The sequence below is a fragment of the Mesoplodon mirus genome (genome assembly GCF_964341445.2).
Source record: "Mesoplodon mirus genome assembly, chromosome: 4".
In the NCBI taxonomy this organism is placed as follows: domain Eukaryota; kingdom Metazoa; phylum Chordata; class Mammalia; order Artiodactyla; family Ziphiidae; genus Mesoplodon; species Mesoplodon mirus.
This window is the reverse complement of record NC_138979.1, coordinates 12662213-12674891: the sequence shown is the minus strand read 5'-3', so window position 1 is coordinate 12674891 and position 12679 is coordinate 12662213. Positions and strand designations below refer to the sequence as shown.

Here is a 12679-nt window from a genome sequence, read left to right as displayed (position 1 = left end):
TGATTAACCCACTGAGTATAGAGGGAAGCAGGATGAAGCTAGCATTCTCTGAGTGCCTACTCTCTACACGTTACATACATCATTGCATTAACTTTCCACAGCAGTCCTTAAGGTAGATATTATTATTTTGTCCCATGTCTATAGCCAATGAAAATAAAGCTCAGCAAGTTTAAATAACTTATCCAGGAGCAAACAACTGTAAAGAGTGGAACAGATACTTGAATCTGAACTCAGATCTACGTGAGTCAAACATCCACGCTTTTCCAGCCTCTACACTTTCATATTTCACACACTTCCTCTATCAAACTTCCAGACTCTTCCTCCTGCCTCTTCCCCTTTCTCATTTTGCTTCACATCCTTTTTACTTTACTCCCCTGCCCCCTTTCCTCTCTGCCTTCTTATCTCTTCACCTGAAGCCAAACACATGTATTTGATAATCATCTGGAACAGTATTTCTCAAGCCTGACTCTGAATATATGTATGTGTTTATGTGAGTATTCACATATTTATATACACACATAGATGAATATATATCCTTGTATATAAAGTCTCCACACTTCTCATAGAAAAACAAAGCAACAACCAATAAAAGCTTTCATGAGCCCTCACTCAGTGTCAGCTTAAATGATCATTAAAATGAAACTGCTTAAGGATAAAGAAGATGTGGTATATATACACAACGGAATATTAATCAGCCACAAAAAAATGAAATAATGCCATTTGCAGCAACATGAATGGATGTAGAGATTATCATACTAAGTGAAGTAAGCCAGACAGAGAAAGACAAATATCATGATATCGCTTACATGTGGAATCTAAAAAAATCTGATACAAATGAACTTATTTACAAAACAGAAATAGACTCACAAACATAGAAAACAAAAATACGGTTACCAAAGGGGAAAGGCGGCGGGGAGGGATAAATTACGGATTTGGGATTAATAGATACCCACTACTATATGTAAAACAGATAACCAACAAGGACCCACGGTATACAGCACAGGGAACTCTACTCAATATCTTGTAATAATCCATAATGGAAGAGAATGTCAAAAAGAATACATATATGTATATGTATAACTGAAACACTTTGCTGTACATCTAAAACTAACACCACATTGTAAATGAACTATATTTCAATAAAAATTTTTTAGAAAGGAAATTGCTGAAATATTTACCAATATAAAGTTGGTATAAACTCTTTATGGGTGTTGTTCTTATATAACTTCAAAACCAAACACATTAAAACTTTTCTAAATCTACAAATCAATAAAATTCAAATTAACTTTAACTTGATATATGGTACAACTGTGTAGTAACAGCATTTGCCACTTACAAAGCTGACGTGTCGTTGGTCCCTATCCTCAATCAACCCACTGTGCGTCACATCCGTTTCTCCCTAGGTTAAGTAAACTACTGTGATAGCTTTGTTCATCTAGCTTGTTTTGTAGTTATTTCATTTCTTTTTTTTTTTTTTTTTTTTTTGCGGTATGCGGGGCTCTCGCTGTTGTGGCCTCTCCCGTTGCGGAGCACAGGCTCCGGACGTGCAGGCTCAGTGGCCATGGTCCACGGGCCCAGCTGCTCCGCGGCATGTGGGATCCTCCCGGACCGGGGCACGAACCCGCGTCCCCTGCATCGGCAGGCAGACTCTCAACCGCTGCGCCACCAGGGAAGCCCCAGTTATTTCATTTCTTGGCACGAGCAACAATATCTGTATATCTTCTTTAGGCCGAAGCAATTAAGATAGACTGGCACCACCACAATCTTAAACACAAACGTCAACTCAGATTCAGGCTCCAAGTTCAAAGATAGGGCTAGGTTTTTGGATAGCCATCCAGGTGGACCAGAATATGCTCACCCTTTGTGGTCATTGTGTTTTCAAGATTAGCATCTGAACATGGTCACAAAATTGAAAAAAAAAAGACATAATTAACTTGTGGAGCCTTCATTTAAGAAGTATGGATCCAGAAAATCGGAGGTCCACAGAAATGAGAGGGGTCCAGTGATAGGTCGGGACCCTCACCAGGAAAATCAAACTCCTGGGTATGGAAACAGTCCCTTTGCTGTGAAGAGGGAAAAGGCTATAGATACGACCCCCTGATTACAGAGGCGTGGGCAGATGACACAGCGACTGTTTCTTCTAACAAGCCTGGCTTGTTTTTCCTTGCAGGCGAGGAAAGGCGTCTGGCTTCTCTGCAGGGCTGGTGAGAATGGAGGAATGAGCGGGGAACAACAGCCCCCACCCTGTTCCTGCACTCCAGGCCCTGGCGTGTGTCTAACTGGTGTCTCTGAGAAGGACACTGCAGAAGAGACACAGGAGAGACGGGCCTGCGTGAACGTGCCCAGCTGAGCACTGGGATCTTGCTTTGCCCCTTCACAGGCTTTGCTCTGGGGGCCATCCTGTGTGAATGGACCATTTTTCCATCCCCAACTCATAACCATGAGCATTAGCAAAACACCATCCCCAGGCCTAACCCTAGCTGCCTCCAAAAGTTGTGAGAAGAGCTGAATAGAGATGCACTGCCTCTTCCAGTGTCAGGGGTGAATCAACCTCAGTATTTGCTGATAGATTTTTTGGATATTGGTCCACTCTAAATCCTGGAGCTCAGGGAGGGGTGGGCGAAGCCAACAAGAATGACTCCTTCCTGCTTAATAGGCTCCTCCTTCCTGCTTACTAGGGCTCCTCCTTCCTGCTTACTAGGGCTCCTCCTTCCTGCTTACTAGGGCTCATCCTTCCTACTTACTAGGGCTCCCACTTGTAACTGATGCTACACCCTCATCGACCCCACCAATGTTTACTGAGCACCTATGAACCTACTACTGCTAAATAAATAAATAGAATTGAACAAATACATAAAATTGAGCAAATACTACCGTGTGCCTGACACTGGGTACGTGTTTATATTTGTTAACTCAATCCTCACAGTAACCCAACACGGCAGTATTGTTATAATTTCTTCTTGCAGAAGTAGAGACCCAGGTAGGTCAGCTAACCTGCCCAAACGGCTGGTCAGTGGCAGAGCCACCAGAATCCAGGCAGTCAGGCTCCGGAGCCAATACTCACGACCTCTGTACTTCCCTGCCTCTCTGGGGTGGCAGTGGAAGATGGGGTGCTACTTCCTCTGTGACAAAAAATAGGCTTAAACCTCTAGGAGTGTGCAATCTGAGAGGAGTCTTGTGATGGCAAAACCTGGGGCCTGGCGGAGTGCTGATTTCTTGGAATGTCCAAGCATGAGAACTGAATTCCAGACTCTCAGGGAACTTTTCCAAATAACTGGAGTTTCTTGACTAATAGTAGGCACTTCCCTGCTTGAACCAGGCATGGGCTGGCATAAGCTTCTTCAGGCACAGGTTCAGCGGGCTGAGGAAGAGTTTTGCTCTAGGCAGGATTTTAAGGAACAAGAACAAAAATGCCACTGCAATAGCCTACATCTTCAGGATCACACTGGTAGGCGTGAAAGCTAAGGTATCATTGAGGCGAGGGAGAAAAAATTCCGTGGGAATCACGATCAGTGACCTGCCAAGCACGGGAGAAAGTCAGCCCACGGGCAAAACACAAAGGTGATTTCGAGAGATGCGCAAAGTACCACCTCAACTGTGAGTTCTCAGGAGTGAGCGGTGCTTAAGTGAAAATGAAATTATCCGACGGTAAAGTCCTATGACGAATCATCACGCCACTGTTCAAGCCTGTCAGTAAAGGTATAAGGAAATGGTGATGATGAGAGTCAGTCAAATGAAAAGTGCAAGATATGAAAATAGAAATACATGGGAGGAAACAGGCCAAAATGTTAGCAGTAGTCACGTGGAGGCTGCGGAGCTGTGGACGACGCAGACGATGTGGTGGCTCTCATGAGTAATTTTAGATTCCCTTTGTATCATCAAATCCCTCTAAATTTTGTTTGCTATTGAGCTCATGCAGAGAATGACACTTCATCCCATGCCATCCCATTTCAACTGCACTGTAGGCGGGACTTAGACAATTACATGAAGGCTTACTCAGGACCTGGTCCACATGCAGGGCACCCTGCGTGCCTGGTTGCCCCAGCCAGCCCTCACTGGTCCCACCTGCCAGAGGGTTCTTGTCGCTTTTTGAAGATGGCACAAGCTAATAATATCCAGTGTTTCTGGAGGGCTTCTCCAGGGCTTATATGAAGGGACCATAAACTGCAAACATTTTCTTTTACAAGAAATTCCTTATTTTTAAAAAAATCATAATTTAGGACTTCCCTGGTGGAGCAGTGGTTAAGAATCTCCCTGCTATGCAGGGGACACGGACTCGAGCCCTGGTCCAGGAAGATCCCACAGGCCGCGGAGCAACTAAGCCCGTGCGCCACAACTACTGAGCCTGCACTCTAGAGCCCAAGGGCTACAACTACTGAAGCCCGTGTGCCACAACTACTGAGCCTGTGCTCTAGAGCCCGCGAGCCACAACTACTGAAGCCCGTGTGCCACAACTACTGAAGCCTGCACACCTAGAGCCCGTGCTCTGCAACAAGAGAAGCCACCACAGTGAGAAGCCTGCGCACCGCAAAGAAGAGTAGCCCCCGCTGGCCGCAGCTAGAGAAAGCCCGTGCGCAGCAACAAAGACCCAACTCAGCCAAAAAAATTGTTTTTAAATAATAATAAATTTTAAAAAAGATTTTAATTTAAAGGATCATAATTTTAAAATTTTTAAAAATTCTGCATATATGTTCACATATTTCAAAAATCACAAGATCCGAAAGAGTATACATGGAAAAATTCTATCCATTAGCCACTCAGTTTCTCCTTCAGTGCAGCTAACATCATCAGTTTCTTGAGTATCCATCTAGAGATATAGGCTGGCTGCATAAACAAATGTGCTCACATATAGTCACTGTCTTCTTTAAAAAAAAAATGCAAGTGGGAGTATACTAGCCACTCCTGCTTCTTTCTCTTTAACGATGTATCTTGGAAATCATTTCACATCGTTACATCAAAAGCATTCTCATTTTGTTATGGCAGCTGAATATTGCATTATACAAATGCACCATAATTCAATTAAGGCCCTACAGATGGTCATGAAGCCAGAAAAAACATATAGCTTTAAAGAGAAACAAACAGAAAAAAGCTCAAAGTTCCTGTTTCTATTAAATTCGTTTTTTTTCCTCTTCATTGATCACTATGGAGGCCAAGACACAGGAGTCTGGTAATAATGACCAGCAGTGTTTACCTTACTAAAGACCAAACACCTTTTGGAATAACAAGACTGAAGGACAAGGCTCAGAAGCTTTGCTATTCATCAAAGAAACCTTGGCATGACAGAAAATACTTATTTGGATAATTATATCAGCATTTTGGTGTTTCATCCTCCAAAGATTAATGTTTAACAACGGGAACTTCTAGAAGGAAGGAGGTGGGTGTTGGACGTTGGGATTTTCCCTGCGTTTGGTGGCAGCCACATGCCTCCCGCCCTCATTCCCAGATGGGACACAGCCCAGCTTTTTTTTTTCAGGCTGAGTAGCTTCAGAGCAGAGAATGTCTGATGGGAAACCCTAGAAAACGATGCTGACACCCCCATCACCCTTGTGCTGGAAATCCATTTATTTCCCCTCATGGCTCCCTGGCGCCAGCTGTGTCACTCCAGGACAGTGACTTAACCTTTCTGAATCTTATCATTTGCAAATAATAAAAACACCTGCCCAAGTTATCTCACAGTGCTGTGTTAGCAAACAAGAGAATCCATGTGAAAATCGTATTAAATCAGCTACGTCGGGCTTCCCTGGTGGCGCAGTGGTTAAGAATCTGCCTGCCAATTCAGGGGACATGGGTTCGAGCCCTGGTCTGGGAAGATCCCACATGCCGTGGGGCAACTAAGCCCGTCCACCACAACTACCAAGCCTGTGCTCTAGAGCCCGCATGCCTAGAGCCCGTGCTCCACAACAAGAAAAGTCACTGCAGTGAGAAGCCCGTGCACTGCAATGAAGAGTAGCCCCCGCTCGCCACAACTAGAGGAAGCCCACGTGTAGCAACGAAGATCCCATGCAGCCAAAAATAAATAAATAAAATGAAATAAGTAAATTTATATTTTAAAAAATCAGCTACGTTCAGTGTAGAGACAAAGAAGGGGCCAGAAGATGCTATGGAAGGCAAATGAGGTATGGAGTCAGCCAATCTGGTGTGTAACTTGGTCCCCTTCTCCGACGGACCATGCCGCCCTGGGTTTGTGGCCGAGACTCATCTATTCGCCGGTTGAAGTAAGGAGGGTGCCCTTCAGCTTTGCAGAATTATGAGAGTAAGTGATAAACACGAGTGAACGCCCTCCAAAATGCTCATCTCCGTCTTGTCTCGCCTTCGTATTATCCCTTCTACCTATCTTACAATAAATATAAGATCTCCAAATAAATGTAAGATCGTGAAACCAAATCCAGGAGCCCAAACTAGTGGAAAGGACTGTAGAAAACCAGAGAGAGGTCATTGTAGCATTGGAAGAGATGGTAAGTTAATAAAGAATGAAGTAAAGAGAAGATGAAGAGAATGGCAGGTAGGCGGGGCTAGTTCAAGGAAGCCTTCTGAAGTGGAGTCGAGGTTTTCAGCATTACCTAGGCCAGTCCTTTCCAGGATGGAATACAATGTCACCCGATCAGAGTGTACTTTCTGAGTGGAAAAATCATCCATAATCTATATAGTGTGACTTTGGGGGCCAGAGAAAGTCCCATGAGCCCATATTTAGTTCTGCATCCTTTGTCTTATGCTGGGAATTGCACCATTCAGTGATTCCTTCCTCAGCACTCAGGAGGTGCTGTGGAATCTGCAGTGTAGCCAGGACTCTGGAGAGGCCAGGAAGGTGGTGTTTGGTAAACTGGGGCCGGCTTAGAACGGGGCCTGACTGACTACACTGCACATCAGTGTAAATACACCTTTCATGAGTGGGTGGAAGCAAGGCTAGAATCTGGTCCCAGCAGCCAGTGGAACCAGCACTGGGCTGGGGTGGACTGGGATTGATGGTAACCTGCTGTGTGACCTTAGGGAAGTCACTGAACCTCTCTGGGCTTCAGAGGCCTTTCAGCACTAGCCCCATGATTCTATTTTTCAAACCCTTTCCTAAGAGTGTAGGGTTAAAGGGTGGGTTGATGAGGGCACTCAACGGAGAAGAAAAAGTTTTCACAGAATGGGGGAGGGAGGGGGAGGGTAAAGAAAGGGGAAACAGACACGGTGAGGGCAATCCAGCCACCTGACATCACCTCTGTGTTCTTGAGTGGGGACGGGGACAATTTGGGTCACGAGGAATTAACATGGGCCCATTTTCAAGGTGGGAGACAGACACCAGTCACATCTGCAGGTGCCTGCTTGCAAGCACTAAGCGAGGAGCGTGGGACACCGGCGGGGAGACAACGGCACCCCGTTTCTGGGGACCTGGGGCTCCAGCAGGGAGGACATATACTGAGGGGTGTCGAACACTGTGGAGCCATATGAAGGGGGAACAGAGGATGGAGGGCCAGAGGCCCCACCCTTCATGGGTGCTCTCTGCCCAGAACCCATCCTGGGAAGGAGCCAGGGACCCGGGCTCCAACGCTCCAGTCATTGTTCCTAAAAGCCAGAGAAAGACTCTAGAAATGTTTGCTGGGAAACCAATGAGCAAGTATTCAGGCCCATGCCACCCCTGGGAGGGAGAGAGAGCTGAGAGAGACAGAGAGCATGCAAGGGAAAGAGAAGGACAAACAGGCAGACGGACACAGCAAAGCTTCCTCAGTGCCCCATGGCCCTTGCCAGATGCTCCCCTGGAACCCAGAAACTTGAAGATGGCCTCAGGCTTCCGACAGCCTCAAGATCAGGCTTCTGACAGCCTCAAAGGCAGCGTGGCAGGAGTCCGCTGGGCCCTGATGACAGGTGCCACTGAGCCCCTTGGAAAGACTTGAAAAAATCTCAATGCCTCACTAGGATTTGGCCCTAAAAAGAGTCAAGCGCTTTGCCACTGCCTAACCTTAGGGGATGGATGTTATTTTATACTGAGGCGGGGGACAAGGTTAGGGGACTTCTCTCCTGAGGACAGAGGGTGGAGCGGAGAAGCTAGAGCTTAGCGAAGGGTGGAGAGGCTTTTGGCTCTGGGACCAGCCCTGTCCCTCTGCCCTGAAGTACCTGGAACCTTTTATTCTTGTTCCTCTCCATGTCCCCCCACTGCCCTGGGGATCCAGGGCACGTGGAGGGATGGGCTGGAATGAGAGCTGGGGCCTGTAGCCTGGCAGGACAGGGCTCCGTCCCAGCCTTCTCCTCATCCGACCTGTTGCTTCAAGAGGAAGAGGGCAGCCGTCCACACTGTTGTGACCTCCAGTGACCCAGAGAAAATTTCCTTTATTAGCAGTGAAGCCTTTCTTCTTTTTAGTAGAGAAAAGAACAATCATGTCTTACTTAAGGACAGGGTGTGTATGTGTGTGTGTGTGTGTGTGTGTGTAAGCATGCACGCCCGCACCAGCATCCGCGTATCAGCATCTGCACCAGCCCGCAGACAGCCAGCAATTCTCTAAGGGGAAGATAATTGTGGGGATGGGATGGGCGAGGAGGGTTCTGACCGGAACAAGTGACTCTCTTTTCTTTTCCTCCTACCTCAGGCCCATCCCTGCAGCCCCAGGAGCTGCCCAGAAGCTTCATGCTAGCTCTGCCCAGCCTCACAGGACAGTAGGGTTTCCCGCCAGCACTGGACTTCCCCATAGCTCGCTTGGGTGCAAAGGTAAAGTTCTGGACTCTTCCACAAACAAACTCCTCAAGCATACAGAGGGTGATTTTCTGGGGACCCTGACTGTTAAAAATCACATTGGGTTAAAATATCCCCCAATACACACTTACTGACTCCCATTTCCCCCAGCTCCTCCTCCGCCCCCGTCCCCGCCCCCCGCAATATCCATGACGCAAACATTTTCTCAAGAGCCACCTAGATCTATCAGAGAAGGCCTCTTGAAGAGAGCCTGTGTAGGCTGGAATCCCAGTCTTTCCTCCACTGAATGGTTATCAATATTTGGGATAAGGGTGTGAAGTCTGGTCATCTGTTGTTACTCCTCCAAGTGCTCGGATTGATTCAAAGGCATGTCCCTACTGGATTTTAATCTAACCAGGGGAGGGGAGGAGAGGGGAGTCTTTTAAATATAAAGAGAATTGTGTGCCCAATTCCAGCAGCTGGCTGGATCCCGGGTCTTGACCTCCTCCCCCGCAAACAGCTTCCCTCCCTTTGAGGTGAGAAAGGTCAATCTAAATACAGGAAATTGCAGCCCAGGGTCGGACACAGGGAAACCGTCCACATTTGCATCAGTTTATCACCTCACTAGGAAGGGCATGAGCTAACACAGGAAAGACCTCGCTGAAAAACAGTAAGTCTTTGGGTTAAAATTCTCTGGTGTCCTTGGCCGTTCAAGGTAAGGTAATCTCTGGTCTTCTTATATATCTTTTGCCCTTAATTTTTTGGGTCTCAGAATTCAGTTAAATACAATGTAATGTCTAAAACCAAGAAGCGTGTTGAAATCGCTGTCCTAAGAGACATGGACTTGGCTTTTGAGAGGGGTCTAAACACCCACTAGAAGCCTCTGGTGGGACAAGGGTCTGAAAAAGGAAGAGGGTGAGCCAGGGAGGCAGTGACTCTCGGTCTTCTGTTGAGAGAACACGCGCGGTCGGCTGCACTTCTGAACTCTCTGGAGCTTGGCTTTTAACAGAATTGCCTCGACCTTGAAAGTGTTTCTTTGTTACTTTTCAACTGAGGAATTCGTGTTGCAATCGTAGTCTGTGATAGAGTGTGTTATGGGCCTGAGCACAAATGTTTGGTGTTTGGTTTTAAAAAAAAATTTTTTTTTAAAGGCCGGGGAGGAAAAAAATCATTCAGGGATGGTCCCAGTTCCCAGTCAGAAAGGTGAGAGGCTCTGGTGAGAGACTTTGAAAACGGTTCCCACTCCGCCCTTTAACTTCCATGCCCTCCCTCCTGACTGCTCCAGAGCAGAAGATTCAATTGACTCCTTTTGTATCCGGTTTTATTGCTCCGGACCCCTAGGGTCTCGATTTGCTTAGAGAAGAAACGTGCCCCTCTGAGCCGCTCTCCAAGGCGGTCCCTCCAGCGTCCCCATTTCTGTCTGCGGGCGGGGAAAGGGAGGGGAGGCGAGGCGAGGCCGGCCGCGGAGCACCGGATACCGGAGTCAGGATCCCGAGCAGCGCCCCGCAGCCGCGCGCCCCTCGACCCCGAGCCGCTCCTGGAACGCCTTGCGAGCTGCATCGCTTCGCCTTCCAACCCCAGCGGCACACACTGTGCCAACTTGACCAGAGTCCTGCAAAGGTCCGGCGGCGAGACAGAGGCCGGGAATGGAACCCAGGCCGAAGGCCCGCGCGCTCCGGGGATGGGGTTGGAGAAACGCACCGCCTGGACTGCCCAGGCTGCCAGCAGTTTTTACGCCGACCCCCAAGGAGCAGCGAGCTCCGCCCGCGATCAGCTCCCGCCGTCTGGGCCGCGGACGCGCCCTTAGGAACTTTTGTGGCTGCGCGGAGGCGCCCCGCGGAAGGGCCTGGCTCTGCGCAGCGCGCGCGGGCGGGCGCCGGAGGCCGCAGGTGCCCCTGGAGCCGGGCGTCCTGCAGGTACTCGGCCGAGGAGCGGGCTGAGAGGGGCGGGAGGAGCCCCGGGCAGCGCGGGCCCCGCCTCCCCTCCGCCCCGGGAGCTCCCACCGGGCGGAAAGCCTCCCCGGCCCCCTCCCCGCCGGCACCCCGCACTCGGTGATTGGCTGGCGCCGCGGGTCCCTGGCACGCGCCTGTGGATGTAGTTATAAGAATCCTCGCGTGCCAGCCCTCAGCTCCAGCCAGCCGGCACAGCCCTCCCCAGCGCAGCGCGGGCGTCGGCCAGAGCGCATCGGCCGCGGGCTCCCCAGGGAGGCCGGGGGCAGGAAGCGGGCGGGCAGTCTTCGCCGCCTCCCGCGCCGGACCGGGAGGGCGGGGCTGCCAGACAAGCCCGAACTGCCGCAGCAAACTTCCAGAGAACACCCTCACCCCAGGCCAGCAGTCCCCCGGGCCCTCGGCGGCGCAGAGCATGGACGCGGTGCTGCTAGAGCACTTCCCCGGGGGCCTGGACGCCTTCCCGTCCCCTTACTTTGACGAGGAGGACTTCTTCACCGACCAGTCCTCTCGGGACCCTCTGGAGGATGGCGATGAGCTGCTGGCCGACGAGCAGGCCGAGGTGGAGTTCCTCAGCCACCAGCTGCACGAGTACTGCTACCGCGACGGGGCGTGCCTGCTGCTGCAGCCCGCGCCCTCCGTGGCTCCGCACGCGCTCGCCCCGCCGCCCTCGGGGGGCCCCGGCGAGCCGGAGGACGGTGGTGGCGGCTACTGCTGCGAGGCGGGGGCGCCCCCCGGCGGCTTCCCCTACTCGCCCGGCTCGCCGCCCTCGTGCCTCGCCTACCCGTGCGCCGGGCCGGCCGTGCTGTCCCCCGGAGTGCGGCTGCGCGGCCTGAGCGGGGTGGCGGCGGCGGCGCGGCGGCGGCGGCGGGTGCGTTCGGAGGCCGAGTTGCAGCAGCTGCGGCAGGCGGCCAACGTGCGCGAGCGGCGGCGCATGCAGTCCATCAACGACGCCTTCGAGGGGCTGCGCTCGCACATCCCCACGCTTCCCTACGAGAAGCGCCTCTCCAAGGTGGACACGCTGCGCCTGGCCATCGGCTACATCAACTTCCTCAGCGAACTCGTGCAGGCCGACCTGCCCTTGCGCGGCGGCGGCGCGGGCGGTGGCGGGGGACCGGGCGGCGGCGGGCGCCTAGGCGGGGACAGCCTGGGCAGCCAGGTCCAGAAGGTCATCATCTGCCATCGGGGCACCCGTAAGTGCGTCCGCCTCCCAGCTGGGGGAGACGGGGACGGGCATGGGAAGGTCCCGGAGGGGCTGGGTGAGCAGACCGACCAGCCAACTGACCGACAGACGGACGGACGGGCCGTGGGCACTGGCCACCTTGAGCGCGACCTGGCGTTTCTGAGGTTTTTTTCCGCCACTTTGACCATGGCTTGGAGGGTGCGCGTCCCCGACAGACTTGCAGCTTCTGGGACTGCGGGGTGGAGGTGCTGGGGGCTTGAGGGGTGGAGGAAAGAGGGTCGTTCTAATGGAACCTAAGACGCCTGTCTGTCCAAGTGCCCAAGAGGGGATCCTAACGGACCGGAGGGCACCGTTGGAAACAGAGTTGGACATTCACAGTCTGTTTTCTCTTCTCACCCCCTCAGGGTCCCCTTCCCCCAGCGACCCGGATTATGGCCTCCCTCCCCTCGCAGGACACTCTCTCTCTTGGACTGATGAAAAACAACTCAAAGAACAAAATATTATCCGAACAGCCAAAGTGTGGACCCCAGAGGATCCCAGAAAACTCAACAGCAAATCTTCCTTCAACAACATAGAAAACGAACCGCCCTTTGAGTTTGTGTCCTGAGAAGTCCCAGACCCGCCAGAGGATCTGATTGTGTCTGTGCATATTGTACATGTAAATATCTATAACGTAAATGTAATCTAAGAATCACATTTTTTCTAATGGCAATCAACTGTTTGTTATTTATCTATTTATTATCCTGTCGAGTTAATGAAATAGATGATCTCTTTGAAAATATATAATTTATATAATTTATCCTGATTTTCTAAATAGTCTGTGATTCCACCCAGCACCTTTGGCAGAACTCTGCGTTGTTGGAAGAACTCTGGCCAGAAAACTTCATGCTAATTTATTGC

The 12679-nt window shown here is 50.7% G+C and overlaps 1 protein-coding gene across 1 annotated transcript; it reads left to right on the top strand.

Annotated features, from left to right (window-relative positions):
- Positions 1 to 11011: 11011 nt before the first annotated feature.
- Positions 11012 to 12386, top strand: PTF1A (pancreas associated transcription factor 1a; the record flags this gene model as incomplete). The annotated part of the gene is made up of 2 exons (XM_082618703.1): positions 11012 to 11789; positions 12184 to 12386. The coding sequence occupies 2 exons, from the start codon at positions 11012 to 11014 to the stop codon at positions 12384 to 12386; spliced, it is 981 nt and encodes a 326-aa protein (XP_082474829.1).
- Positions 12387 to 12679: the final 293 nt, after the last annotated feature.